Below are 15525 nucleotides of genomic sequence, written 5' to 3' on the forward strand. Positions count from 1 at the left end.
GCTTCTATGGTAGGAACGTGGAGGCTGCTCCACCCATCTGCCTGTCTCTGTAGCAATCTGGTAATGCACAAAGACGCATTTGGCTGCCTCAAAGGCTGTTCCCTGTCATCTTTGAAGATCAAAGGCTGCTGGATCTGTTTTTTTGGACAGCAAGTTGAATCATGCTGGGATGATAGGAACGCCTTGTGTTTTGAGGACTCGCCAGTCCCAGGACCCTGGACTGAAGCTTTACTTCTTAATATACTTGATGAAAGTCTCACCAGTCACAGAAGTCTGATAGGGCTTGCCACTGGCAAAAGCATTCATGAGTATGTCCCCTCCAGTAGGAATGGGATACCTGAGACTTCTGGAGAACCTCAAAGACAACCCTTTCAGCATTTAAGTATGTGTAACTAAAGCCATAGCTGTCAGCAAAAGAGTTTATTAACTAGAGAATTTCTGTAAGTAGAAAACGCCTTAGATTTCTTTCAGGAAGCTTCTTTTAAGTAGTCCCACACTAAAGTCAAATGTAGTGACAGCCATTAGCGGCTCGCTTCAGCCCATTAGCACTTTGTTACAACTTCTGCTGCCAATGGCTAAGGCTAGGCTTCCTTATCTTCATCTCCCATTTTCTCCACAGAGAGCAGGACTGTGTGCTGTGCAGGGCCCTCCTTCCAGGCATGGTGTGCCCTGGACATGTCAAACTCTTTCTCATAGGGTTTGATTGTGGGACAGAGGTATCAGGGGCAGACCAGAAACTAAGCTAGAAAAATGCCAGGACCCTACTTGAGCTAGGTTCAGAAAGCAATGAGGTTTCTATGTGCATATGCACTTGGTAGTGCGTGAAGTAATAGCTTCATATCCACATAATTTTAAGCTACCTTAGAGACTGCTTTGGAGGAAGGTGGACGGACACCTAAGACAGAAATTAGTGTTTCAAGAACATCTTTTCATCTGTGCCATCGTCTAATGGTGTGATGGGTAACTTGTAGTTCACACGTAATCATTGTGAGCATAGCTGCTGAAGGAACTTGAGCATTTTAAGTAAAATGTCCAGATAAATAGTAACATCTTGACCTCTAAGACAAAAGTTCACTTTCTAGTGGATGTTGAACTTGATGAGTTGCAACATTTGTTACAAAAAGAAATTGTTATCTTAGGGTAGTAGAAATACTGCATGAAAATCGGTTCTTTCACTTGAGTGTTTGATTTTAGCTGGCATGTATTATTTGAACATGGCTGTTAGAGAGAAAAGTTACTACAAAGAGTTGGACAGGAAAAAGCAGAAATGGGAAGAAAAATTAGATAAGTCTAAGGAAGGGCTGAAAGCTACAAATTAAGTCCACAAAAGAGGTCTGAGCGAAAAGGTTTATAAATAGATAAAAGGCCTAGAGAATCAAGACAGTAGTAGGTAACTGTCTATCTCTCCATTAGGGTTTTAATTCAAAGCAGTAGCACAGTTTTGAAGAGATTGCCCCCCCTTACTGCAGAATGATTTTGCTATGCATGAGCTGGCTTTCTTTTGGAGGAAACTAAGCCAGAACCTCTGTTCCAGGTGTGCACCAAATGTGCTTCTGGCCCCAAGGAGTACATAAGAATCAATCACTGGGTTTGACTCTCCTAACAGCTTCAAAGCATGTTTGGTCCAGGAGACTAGGCTAGATACAGTCTGAAGCAAAATTCCCGAACTGCATACAGTATAGATGGGAAGGCACAGCACAGGCTGCTTTCATCTGTTCTGGTTTTGCTGTGCCAAATTACTTGCTATAGTGGCTGTGACCACTGATATCTAAAGAATTTTAGATTAGTGTTTTGGCAGTTTGTCTTTTTGTGGGATTAGAAGTGGTTTCTGGATCTTTTCAGAGCAAGACTTGTGAATGCTATAGCTATCAAAAATGCTTTCAGGTCAAGGGAACCCTTTATAGTGACTCGCAGATGGAGTCAGTGTTGGGAATTCCTTCACACAGTGTAACTTTAAGGAAGGGCTGTTTTCCATAGTACTTGCTCTGTTCTTTTCCAAAAAGATGCTCTTCTCCACTTAAGGGATTGACCAACTGAAAATCTCAGTACAACAGCAGATGAAGTTATTTATATGAACTTCAGGAGACTTCAGTTTATGCTTGCTAGGGCGTTTAGGATGACCTTTCTTAGCTTTGGATCAAGAGTCTTAAGGTGTATAAAAGATACAAATCCCGGGTGGAAACTTGTATTAATAGTGTTTGGAGTGCCTGAATCAACAAGGTCTTACATATTCTTTCATTTGGAAAAGCATGGAACTTAACTAAAGCAATTTGTACATCCCATCCCCCCCTAGTGGAAATGAAATTTCACAGAAGTGAAATGAGAAAGTATCTGAATTTCATCCTTCTGTTAGAGCTGTGAGCGCTCACAAAGTCAGTGGTGTTAGTTATCTGTCAATATCACCTTGTCTTGTTCATCTTTTAATTATAAAAGTTTCAGTTTATAGTTGTAGCAGCTTGAAACTTTTTTATCAGTTTAAATTATGCAGGAGTCATTGATTTTAAGTTCATTATACTTTAATCCCACTTGCCAGAGAATATTTCGTGGTTTTTGCTTATGAATGAATCCTTTGACTGTTGTGTTTACTACACTGCTATAACTGCCAGATATTGTAGGCATTATAAGATAGTAATTATAAAAAGGTTGGCATTGCGTAATAAGAAAATAAAATCTAGTTTCTTGAGAGGGACTTCTGGCATCTGAGTGGTATAAAGGAACACTTTGAGAAAACTGAATGGAGGAGCTGTAATTTTTCCATAGTATGTTCACACATACATAGGAGCTATGTTAGAAATTAGTTGATGAGATTGTAGTGGTTATAAAGGTATTCATTAGTTCTTGTTTAAAAAAAAACAACCCAAACACAACTATCTGCTAGAAATACATTTTAAAAATACCTATAAAATATTTGTTAGAATGCATAAAGAAATTAATCAGAATTAAACTAAACATACTCCTATTAGAATTAAGTAGTTTAAATGCTGAACAGCTAAACAAGGCAGACTTCAAAAAGGATGAAAACTACATTCCATTCTCCCCAGTTTAGCTACTTTGGACTTTTTGGAGAATGCCAGGGGCTTTAGTCTTACCAAAGAACTTTTGTGTAAATCAGTAGCTTTTGAAGAAAGATGGCTTAAACAAAATAAAGGTGTGATATTAGTTATTAGTCAGGATCAGTGGTCAATTTTTGCCATACAACATATAAGCCAAGGAAACATGGTCTTTGACTGGAGAGAGGATTGAGACCGCATGTGAGCTTGTCCCTGTGAACATAACTGCAAAATCAGTATCTAATGTAAGGCAAATTAATATAATCACCAGTACATATCTGTACTGGCATGTCAGTGCCTTTTTCTTTCTTTTTCCTTTTCAAACCAGGAGAACTCAGCCTGGTTCTTTACACTTTCTCCAGCAATATGAGAACAAAACCTAACTGGTAATCCAAACCCACCTGAGTGAACGTTCTCATAACACAGGAGATCTGAGAAAGCAAGAGAAAAAAATGTTCCTTAAAGTTCTCATTATTATGCTAGCACACAAATAGCCTAGCTCAGAACATAGAGATTTCTTCTCTAGCCGCCTGCCAAAACACACCGTTCTCCTTTTCTCATAAACTAAGCCAGCCACTGTGCATGCTGGGTAAACTGAAAGTCTGAATATCCTTTACAGCAACTGTGGTGGGTTGACCCTGGCTGGATGCCAGGTGCCCACCAAAGCCACATCTATCACTCCCCCTCCTAAGCTGGACAGGGGAGAGAAAATATGACGAAAGGCTCATGGGTCGAGATAAGGACAGGGAGAGATCACTCACCAATTACCATCACAGGCAAAACAGACTCAACTTGGGGAAATTATTTAATTTATTGCCAATCAAATAAGAGTAGGGTAAAGAGAAATAAAACCAAATCTTAAAAACACCTTCCCCCACCCGTCCCTTCTTCCTGGGCACAGCTTCACTCCCCAGTTCTCTGCCTCCTCCCCCCGAGTGGCGCAGGGGCACAGGGAATGGGGATTGGGGTCAGTTCATTACATGTTATCTCTGCCACTCCTTCCTCCTCAGGGACAGGACTCCTCACATTCTTCCCCTGCTCCAGCGTGGGCTTCCTCCCACAGGAGACAGTTCTCCACAAAATTCTCCAATGTGGGTCCTTCCCACAGGCTGCAGTTCCTCATGAACTGCTCCAGCATGGGTCCCTTCCACGGGGTGCAGTCCTTCAGGCACAGACTGCTCCAGCGTGGGTCCCCTGCAGGGTCACAAGTCCTGCCAGAAAACCTGCTCTACCATGGGCTTCTCTCTCCACGGGGCCACAGGTCCTGCCAGGAGCCTGCCCCAGCGTGGGCTTCCCATGGGGTCACAGCCTCCTTCGGGCACCCACCTGCTCCAACGTGGGGTCCTCCCCAGGCTGCAGGTGGAGATCTGCTCCACCGTGGACCTCCCTGGGCTGCAGGGGGACAGCCTGCCTCACCATGGTCTTCCCCACGGGCTGGAGGGGAATCTCTGCTCCAGCACCTGGAGCACCTCCTCCCCCTCCTTCTGCACTGACCTGGGGGTCTGCAGGGTTGTTTCTCTCACATGTTCTCACTCCTCTCTCCAGCTGCAGTTTCTGTTGCGCACCAGCTTTTTTTTCCCCTTCTTAAATGTGTTATCACAAAGGCGCTACCACCATCGCTGATGGGCTCGGCCTTGGCCAGCAGCGGGTCTGTCTCAGAGCCAGCTGGCATTGGCTCTGTCAGACATAAGGGAAGCTTCTAGCAGCTTCTTACAGAAGCCACCCCTCTAGCCCGCCCCGCTACCAAAACCTTGCCATGCAAACCCACTTTTAAGGCTCTTGACTCCTGGAGTTACTGGCTTGAGAACATAATTTAATATTTTCAGAAGTTTCATAGTTACAAAGAAAAGTTTTAAATGTTCTTTGAGTGCATGACACATAGAATAGCATATAATATGAAATGCTAGCTGTAAGAAGGATAAACTACTCCTGACTCTTCCCTGCCTATGTTGTATTTGCCTGGGCATACACCCAGCTGGGTGGAACATTTTCATGAGTGCCCCAATATTACTTTCAGTCTTTCTTTTTTGTGGGTCAGATAGGCAGATAGCTTGTGTACAGGGGAGCAACCTCTATGAAGAATAAAACTAATAATAATTAAAAATCCCCCTGAAATAAAATCAGAACTAAAATGGTTTTCTGTAATCTTAATTCTGGTTTCTATTAATAAATTTAATGTAGAAGTCTGTCTTTGTAGACAAGAATGAGTATGTTGTGTATGGTGAAGGTTTTTGTTAACTAGTGAAAATACACATTCTTTAGGAGAAGATTTAAATAATATGAGCATGGAATGGAAAACTCCTCCAGCTTTTAGACCTTTAAAAAACCACACCAAAACAAAGAACCCAAACCACCTGTGGCTTGAAGTTTGCAAGTGCCTGACTATTCCTTCCATCTGGAAATACTGTGGACCATTATTTGAAATGAAATAATGTCCTGAGAACCTCGGCTGGGTGGGATTGTGCTTGCCTGAGAAACTTATGCCAGCCTAAGAAGTGCCTTCTGTGTGCTTGGTGTTTGCCTCTGCATGTCAAAGGAACTGGGAGTACTAGTGCTACAGTATGGTGAGAGGGATGGGAGGAGGATCCTGGGTATAGGGGCTGTCTGGCTCTAAATACTTGCGCTTGCTTTTCTGCAAGCTTTATCTGACCTCTTAGTAATGTACTTGTAAGTCTTTAAGATCGCTTTTCCTCATTTTGTTTAAAGGACAATTTAGGCACACTGCTGTAGATTAACGCATTTCAATGAAGAGCAGTTGTTGAAAGAAGAACCGGGTCACGATATACCTTGTTTGAGAACTTGGATTGTATAACGTGGCTGACACCTCCTGGAAATTTGGCAGCATGGGACTGAAACAATTGTTTTCCTTCCCTTGTTTGTTAGCAAGGATTTCTTGAATGAGCAACGCTTACTGTGGTTCCAGCGGAAGGGTGGAACTGCTTGGTCTTGCTTAGCACAAAAATAACTAAAACTCCTAATGTGCCCCACCTAAGTATTACTGCTCTGGATGGATTAGAAATACCTTTTCATATAAATGCTGTTGTGTACAGACTTGATCTCTGTAGTGTTCAGCAATAGGATGTGTTACCTCGACTAAGGATGCTTAGTCAGAGTCTGAGCTGGAATCAACAGACAAAAAAAAAGTGTTTCCAGAAGACAAAAAATAATGGTTGAGAGAACAAGATGATCCCCTGTGTACCACCAGTTTCTGATAAAGTATGTGGTTCCTAATGAGAGATATACTGGCTAAGGGTGCAGTGAGACTCAAAAGTGAATATGCAAAACCTAAGCTTCCTGTGGACAGTTGTGCTTGGCAGTGAGATGCAGAGCTGTTTGTGCCTTTTCCCGCAGCTGTAGGGTACTGAGTTTAATGTTTTTATGTACTTCTGGAAATTAACCTGGGGCACAGTGAGCCTACAGACTGCAATTACGGCTGTCCCGCCTATTCAGAAGCTTTGGTGATTGGTATTAGGTACCTAGCAGGGACTATACCCTCCTACATTGTAGATGAACTGAATTCCTAAGTATCGCACACAACATATGACACTTTTCATCCAGCTATTCAAAGAGTCGGAGCATTCAGAATATGATGCAGAAGAAATATTTTATTAGCTTTGCTTTTCTACAGTGTGGTCTTCACAAGAAAAATACCAAAGCAAGCTATTTTCTGCTCTGGAAATGGACAAAGAAAGAAGCTGCTTTGTTTTGAAAATGCTTCAAAAGAGCTGGTTGCAATCTTAGTCCTCCCCAGCTCCGTGTCTGTTTGTATGGCAGCACCAAGTTACTATGGTGACAGGCAGGTTGCAAGGAGCTGGAGAGACACAGTTCATTGTAGTGCTGCTGCGAGACCAGCCATTTGTGTCTGCAGTCCCCTGATTGCTGAGGAAGAGCTTAGGTGTTATTCGGGGCCTTTATTCTTCTTTTGCAGAACCTTTCTGGCTGGCACTTCCAAGTGATTTCTTATTTGCACAACATGAAGATCCACGCTGTGTGTTCAAAAATATGATTTTGCTTTGGGAATGTGCACCGTGGCATATGAACCCTACCAAAAGACACTCTGGTTGCTCATTTTAAATGTAAAATAGACATGAAAAAACTGATAAAGCAGTCCAGACCAGTTTTTCCTCAAAGATGCAGTATTAAAACTGTTAACTAATGAGCTATATATCAAAGACTTTTCATATCCGAAGTATCAGGAGGGTAAAGCAGTTCCTGCAGTGTTTTTTCAGTAGCTAGTGACCAAGGTATCAATAGCGTGAGACAGAAAGAGTAGAGTAAAAGTGGCATATACAAGCTTTAACTGAGGGAAATGGCTGTAATATTCAATTATGAATCTGGTAATAAGACATTATGGATAAATTGTTTACATCTGAAATGACATTTCAACTCTTCTCCTGGTTGAAAGGCTTGTCTAAAATCTCTGCTCAAATGTCTAGAACCATTCCAAGTTCCTGCCAAAGGTTAATTCATGGTAATTTTACACTATTTTATCCATGTAATTTTATTGTCCATTAGCCTAAACAGATCTTTTATCTTTTGTCATCCTTATTACTGATGTCCTTCCTTTCAATTTTATTTGTAGGCAGCAATCATATCCACTTTTTTTTTTTAACAAGTAAAGATTTTTCTATTCCCACAGTAGTGTGAGAGGCTCTTTAGTTCCTTGATCATCTCAATAGCCCTCCTTGACATCTGCTCCAGATAAAGTTTATTTCTCTGAGGTGTGGCTGTGTGTGGAGTTTCCGGTGAGTTTGTATTTCTACAAGGCAGTAATGTTTACCCATCTCTAGTGGTGTGTATCTGCCTATGAATTCCAGAGTTGTGTTTGTCTTAACTACCCCCTGTTATAAGCTGATTGCATGAAGGTTGTCACCTGTCTGTGTTCCTCTTCTCAGCTGAGAACTTTTTGCATTTGTGTTTCACCTTATTCCTGAAAGTCCAGTCCTTGAGGATAAGTTTTACTTGCAACATTTTAACATGCCATGAGCAGGAATAGTGTCCTACTTAGCTTTTTTATCTTTGCTTTGAAATTAATGCCAGCATGGTTTCCAAGAAGTCTTTTTGTTAACTATCTTAACTGTTTTCTGGAAATCCAGTCTTGCATTTAAATGATTTCTGCACTTTCTTATGCCATACTTATCATTTACATAAAAGATAATTTATAACTTGATGCTGCTTACTAATGCTGATCATGTCACTCAAAGGGCAGAGTACAGTGGTGAGAAGTTCTGTCATGTTTGTAGAGGCTGATTTGGCTCAGATTCCCACCCTGTAGGTTTCATCAGGGCATGAAGAAAGGCGGAGCAGAGCTGAACCCTCCCAGCTCCCAGTGGCTGAGGGTTCAGGGACTCCCTAACCACACCTGTAACTCTGTGGTCAGTAGTCACTGAGACTTCTGCTATGTGTGTTACTCAGGTATTAAGCATGTACTTAGATACTCTCTGAATACTTAAGGTGTCCACAGCAGCCCGTGGCCAAGTTCCAGAACTGTTGTGTGACAATAATGCTTCCTTAATCTTGCTACCTTTTTATTTTATTTGATGTTTTTCAATTTCTGTGCTAGAAACAGCAAATAATTGTTCTCTGTTCATCTTCTCTGCAACATTCATGGTTTTGTATGCCTATCATAGCTGTTACCTCTTCCAGGCCTGGAATGTTTTAGGTTATTAAATCTTCTTCAGAAGCTGTTTTATACCTCTGCTTGTGCCTTTTTTTCATTTCATTATTCTTAACATACTTTTTTTTTTTTTAACTCCTGTTACAGTGTAAGTTGTAATAGTCTTGGAAGTGAAGAGTGAGCGTCAAAATTAAATCCTGGTCTTTTACAGTCTGTGCATAACATGAGCACTTGTTCAGCCAGTAGACTTTTAAACCTTGAAAATAGAAGCAATGCTTTTGTTCTTAAAGTAAGGCATTTGCAGCAGTGTACAAATCTGTATCCTTTGGAATTTTGGAATACCTCTGAACACCGAGTATTTTTTCTTACGTTAGTAGATGTGGTGGATTGGTATGTAGTATAGGAGCCATCATATTTGAACCCTGACATCTTGCATGGTTAGCACAATTGCAATATAAGAGGTTTCTGTTTGATCTCGCAAAGTGGTCAGTGTGGTTATTGTAATTGAATTTGAGGTATGCCAGAGAAAGAGGAATTAATACAAAAGTAAGAAAAAACAGCTATACCGTGCCATCTCAGAAGCAGCCAAAGCATTATATGACAAATATAAACTTAAAAATACTGCCACCTGACAAAGAAAGTGAAAGAAAGGTAACTCAAGGAAACACTGAGGTGTTTTATGGAACAAAGGGTGTAGGACTTTTTGCAATATTGTGAAAATATTCTTTCTTATAATAGTACTGAGTTTATCAAGGCATAATTTAGTTTATTGCCTGTTTCAGTTCAGGCATCAGTGAGGTTTAGGTTGTGCATGTCTGTTTGTTTTCTTAAAAAAAAAAAAAAATTCTAATGATTAGAATGCGTTGAGGAGTCAGGTCCAGTGAGGCCAAAATTCTGTTCCTTCTGTGAGGCATCATCTGCACTTTTCAGGTTTCTTTTCAGAGGTAAAATTCTTGGGGAATTACCTGTTTTGCTGTATGGTTGCATGAATTTTTCTACTGGCACGAGAATCTATCCCACTGTCACCCTTACAACTAAAGCAGCAGTGTGTTTACTGGTGCCATAACTTGACATCCCCTTAATGTGAAAATGAGTCAACTTTCCTTTTATTAATTCTACTTTTTTCCACAGAAGACAATTATCTTCCTCCAGAAAGTTTAAATTGGGCTTTTTTAAGCAGTCCTTTCAGTTGAAAATAAATAGCACTAATATAGATAGCAACTGGGGAATTGCTAAATAGGTCCTACAGATTCGGCTTCCTTCTTTTCTTTTTTTCTTTTTCCAGGCCTGTTCTCATTTACTACTTTGTTCTAACGTTTGCACAGCTCCTCAGCTGTGCGGGTGCTCGGCGATGCCAGGCTCACGTCATTCCTCAGCAGCTGAGCACGCTTCAAACTTCTGCCATCCTGCAGTGCTTTCAGACTGTGATGGCCTTAGATAAAGTGCAGTAGATGCATATCTGGGTTCTGATTTGTGCACTGTATTTGTACCTAAATGGCTGAGCAGTTCTAGTGCTGTGGTGTAATGAAACTTGAATGTTGCTTCTTCAGGGCTTGCAGAGCTATGCTTGCAAATTGCTTCTGCCCCAGAGCTTTTGTTCCTCTGCAGCGGGTAATTGCGCTCAATTCTGGTCTGTCCCTTCAGTGGAAATGGGGGTATTTCCTGAGTCATCATGTTCTGTACGGAACAGAGTTTAAAATGTATAGGGGGTAATGTCAGCATCTTGCAGTTTCTCAAAGCTTTTAATCTGCAGTTTGACTTAGTGTGCCTTCAGCTGTATCAGGGTAATGATTCAATTAAGTGTATGGAGAGAGGTTGTTACAATGGCTTTTAACTGCAAGGCCGTGATGAGGCTAGAAGCAAGGCTCAACATTTTAGGCCATTACTGAAAGTCAGTGTTGAGCGCTTTCTTATGTGCCAAGGAACCTCATGTGTTTGGTTGAGACTTTCTTGTCTTACTCATCCTTCCCCCACAGCACAAGCAGTGTCTGCGGGAGGTGTTTGTAGGCCAGGAGACACTGGGCTGTAATGTAGCCGTGGATATTCTGCATTGCTTACAGAAGCTTCTTCTTAGTGTCTTTCCCGGCTGCGTTTAGGGCCAGGTTCCCTCGTCTTTCCTGTGATGGGTGCCTGCGAGTCCTTTTCTTAAGCTGTTTCCATTACATGACTCTGTGTGCAGGTGTGTACTAGGTGTCGCTCATCTGTGACGTGACCTGGTGAGTGGAGCTTCACACACTGAGGGGTGGAAGGCTTAGGTGTGCATCTGCAGAGCGAGGTGTCTGTCTGAATGTGAAAATCCCGTTCTTGTGTTACTGGAGAAGCAGTTGTCTCCCTGCCCCTCATCTGGAAGTCCTTTACTGATAAGGTGCAGGGAGGTGGTGTATTTCCCTCTTCCCTCCTCAGAACTTCTGACTTTGTATAGTATTGCTCTGCTTGACGCACTATTTCAACCTTGTTTTATAGTCAGTGTCATCTTAGAGCTGCTGTAGTTCCTGAATCCCTTATAGACAAGTGTTTTTAAGCAACAGAAGGGGCAAGCTGTTACTTTTCCCACTGCTACTCAGAGCCCTGTTGAAAGCAATGAAAGCTGGTTGGTTTTCTACTTCTGAAATAGACATGAGCTGAGAAGCAGCAGAAATATTCAAGCAGTCCATGTATAGTCCTGTGAAAGTGTTGCTGTCTTAGTCGTGATGCCTGCTCTTCTTCTGCCAGCTGGAAGAATTTTGTGGAAATGATGGCTTTACCACAAGAAGAATTAGTTTTGGTCTTGAAGAATACAAGTCTTGGTCAAAATAAAGTCTTTGCATTCCTAAGCCTTGAAGTTTTTGTAGTCTTCTGTTTTTTCTTTCACTGTACAACTATGTGCACAGCTACTGTTTGTAATAGACCAGTCCAAGCAAGTCTGATACACAGGATGCATAGTAAAATGCTTCAAGCAAAATGATGAATAAGTAAATGAATACTGTTTTTGCTTCTTTTTAAATATCTGCATACAGTACACAAAAGCATGTTAATTTGCAAATGTCTTTCAAGTTTTTGAAACCTGAAATGTGAAAACAAATTAGTCAAATGGCAGTGTATTTCTGTTGACAGCAGTCTTTCTTGTTTTCTCAGGCTGCCCTTTTAAATGTTGCCTCATTGGCTGAAGGCATGACGTACAAGCATCACTTGTTCTTGGCAAACAATGCAGCTGTACTGTGCATCTTCATATGAAAAGCTTCATGCTCCTCCTGTATCATCCCCAGTGTACTTAATCATGAGCACTTGACCACACATGGTGTGCTGTGCATCAAGCACATAGTAATAATGTAGAAGGAATATAGAAGGAGCAAAGACTCAAGCTGTAGTTTATCAATGTGTGAGTTGATCGCTGATGACTCCTTAGTAACTTATTTTATTAATTTGTGACCAATAAGCTGTTTGAAAATTGTATTTCTCTTCTGACCATGCTTTTGTTAAATAAAGATATCTTATTATTTCAGGTTGCAGTTGTTAAAATGAAGTGTACAGAGCGCATTTATGCAATGAAAATTCTAAATAAGTGGGAAATGCTTAAAAGGGCAGAGGTAAGTAATATGGTTCTTTAATGCAGAGAATTTTTTAAATGGTAATAAGAAAATTACATTGAAGCTCTTCCAGATTAGGAAGAATTATTTCATGAACATAGGAGCTTCATTCTTTTTTCTTTTTTTCTTAAGCTGTTTTAATGCAATCAAGTCTGACAGTCCCTTCCAGGCATCTGTTCTCAGCATTACTGTGTATTCGTTTACCAGACAGTCTGCCCTAGTTCTTACCCTGAATTTATTGGCCAGATTTTTGTTTACAATAAAGGCAAGTTAAAGACTACATGAAAGCTGAGATTGGTGCTACTATGACATTCACAGCTGTATACAAAAACGTTATGAAAAGGTCTTGTTTGCCTTGCATTCAGAAAGCATACATTAAGGAGCTTTGCATCCTACAGTTTGTAACAGGATTTATATAACTGGTGAAACTATAACTAAGTATTTTGGAATCACAGATTCAGACTGTAAAACAAAATGTGTTAAGAAGGTAAATCTGTTTCAGAAGGGTATTTTTGATTAAAGGATATGTACGTTGTCACAACAAATTATGTAAATGTGAATGGGTACTTCACAGATTAGGAAAAGACCTACTAAGAATATGCTATGGGAAGTGGCATATTCCTAGGATACCTACTCTTGCATGGTAGAGGAAAACGTTACGGCAAATGTAATATTACATAAGTCAGCAGGTAAATGAGCAGTAGATTTGAGGGGAAAATACATGTAGTGCATCAATACTTGCAGCAGTTCTGTTAAGGGGCGAAGGCTAGCTGCTTGCTGAGGACGGAGCCTGCTGACCCTTCCTTGTCCCATTCTTCTGTCCCCTTCCTGACACCTCCTCCCCCCAGCCTACCCTTCCTAGTCCCTCCCTTCCTTTCAGTGAATCAGTGCCAGCTCTTTTCCTGTGAATAAATCTTCTCCCTCTTGTTAAGTTTAATTTAGTCACGCTCTGTCCATTGGTCCATGCTCTTCTTTACAAGCGGCGGCAGCCACTGCCACTCGGCTGTTCTTTGAGCTGTCAGGAGTGTTCACACTCTTGGCTGTGCTGCATCAGTGGTTCTGCATTAAGCCTTCCCCTGTACAGGGGAAATTTGGTGCCCTTTCTACACAGATTTCAGATGGGTTAATTCATTGGTCAGTATAGAATTGTTTTAAACCCGAATGCTTGTAGAGGGCTCCCAAACTCTAATGGAAATACAGCTACACTGGCTTACTTCAGTCACTTTTAAAGTGACTTAATTAAATGGCCTACCTAAATAGCTGAAACTTTTACATGTAGAGATGTCCTGAGAAGACAGATGTTTACAAGCTGTCTTCAAATTATGCGACTAACTCCTCTTACCCTCTCAGGCAGGTGAGAGCTGGAAGAGGATTATCCACCAAGAAAGATGTATAATGAGCAATAGTTTTCCCAGTACACACTTAGGACAATTAACAGTCCAGCTAAGTTCTCTTTCCACTGATTTTCCCCATCTACAAAGGGCAATAAAGGAACTGTCTTCTCTGCTGTGCCCCTTTGTCTTTTCCGGTAAAGTTTGCTACTTGATTTGGCTTTTCTGGATAAGCAAGACTTTATAACCTGCATATCAAGTTCATAAAACATCTGTATGTTAAAATTTCCCAAATGTGGTAAAACTTGTTAGTTTTTAAAATGAAGCCTGCAAGAATACAGTAGCCTTTTAAGTGGGTAGTTCCACTGAAAAGCAGACTTCAGGTGGTTTCTCATCCACTGTATGAGTGGTCTGAGAAGCACATTGTTGTACTGGTTTATTTGTTTTGTATGACTTATTAAAAATAGCAAAAAGTTATCTAAATACTGCTTGTTTGTGCACTAGCTGCAGGAAAAAAACATATGGTTAGAAGCCACTAAAATACAGGAAAGATTAGTGAATATCAGCTGACATCCTTAAATGGGTTGCAAGCAAAAATAGACATGCCATTTATGTTGATAAGGTGGACCATTTGTATTCGTTGTTCTGACAGCAAAATACATAGTCATTAGTGTATTACTGTTGACAGCTCCAAATAAGTCCTGACTGTCTGATTAGGTAGCCTGTCATGCTTTTTCAAGGCACATCTCAAGGCCTTTTAAGATAGTGTAAGCAGAGAAAGAGAGTTTTATACTTTGAAGTCATGATGCAAAATGTTCAGCAGCATTACTGTTTTTGGAGGGTTCATAACATTCCCTCGCTATTTGAGGTTGCACAGTGAACTGGATCAAGGAACTGATGTATTTGAAAATAAACAAACTAGTTTTCTGTGTTGGCAGCCTCCTCACATTGTGGTGCCAGAAAAACTGCGAAGTCCTGTGCTCTGGTCCTGCAGGCAGGTGATAGGATTACTTGGAGTTGCTGTTGCTGCCAAACTTTTTGTAGAGTGATACTTTGCCCTTGCATTCATAAACGGTTAAACCACTCTCAGTTAACATTTAATTACAATTTACATCTCTTTGCACCAGTAATTGCTGACTTTACAATGTGGCCACAGTATGGTCGTCTTCAGTAGAACTGTAGATTGACTTTTGCTTCCTTAGGGGGAAAAATGGTTGAGATACCTTTAGAAGGTGCAATCAGTATATGGTAAGGCTTGGGCTTCCTAGGCATGTGTCTTCCATAGTGCATTTTCTAAGACATCTGGACAAGCGGTAATGACAAAAAAACCCCAACAATTATTATCTAGAACCCAAACACCTGAATCTGCAGCTACAGAATATCCTAATAATGGCTCTCTGAGTTGAGAGTAGTGTAAGAGTCCCAAGGTCTGCATCTTGGTGGTTCTAATCCAATAAAAACGTTAATATATTTTTATTAAGGAGGACTCGCTTGAAGTTCATGAAAGTTGGTTTTATGTAAAGATGCTGAGAAAACCTGTTGTTACACAGAGCTTGCTTCTCTGAAGTGTTGCAGTGTGCTGTTTGAAGTAGAGGAAAGATTATTGAAAATGAAAATGCATTATACTGAACAAAGATAAGACAGTAAAATCTGCTTATTTCCTGTAGTGTGTTGGCAGTGTCTGGAACTGGAACTGTAATGTAAGAAAAGTATAGATGAAACTCTATTTTCACAAAGGTCTTTTTCAGAACCACCAGACTTACTTTCCTAGAGCTGGTATCTTTCTGCTACAGATTGCAGTGACAAGTTACCATTTTTCTGGCTTTTAAAAATACATTATGGAACAAAGATTCAGTGTTGACTCAGATTGGTTTGTGGGCTTTTTGGTGTTTTGGTGGGTGTGTGTTCGTTGGGTTGTTTTGTTTTGTTTCAGTTTTTTTAAGGTCACAGTCAGGATTAGA

The 15525-nt window shown here is 40.7% G+C and overlaps 1 protein-coding gene across 13 annotated transcripts in view; it reads left to right on the forward strand.

The window, feature by feature from the left end:
* Nucleotides 1-15525, forward strand: part of CDC42BPB (CDC42 binding protein kinase beta) — a 100808-nt gene that overhangs the window by 30183 nt on the left and 55100 nt on the right. For all 13 annotated transcript variants that reach the window (XM_069783412.1, XM_069783411.1, XM_069783415.1 and 10 more), the window contains exon 3: nt 12150-12233. In XM_069783412.1, coding sequence (XP_069639513.1) covers nt 12150-12233 — 84 coding nt within the window. The remainder of the gene's footprint in view (nt 1-12149; nt 12234-15525) is intronic.

This window comes from Haliaeetus albicilla, chromosome 5 (assembly GCF_947461875.1).
Source record: "Haliaeetus albicilla chromosome 5, bHalAlb1.1, whole genome shotgun sequence".
NCBI lineage: Eukaryota > Metazoa > Chordata > Aves > Accipitriformes > Accipitridae > Haliaeetus > Haliaeetus albicilla.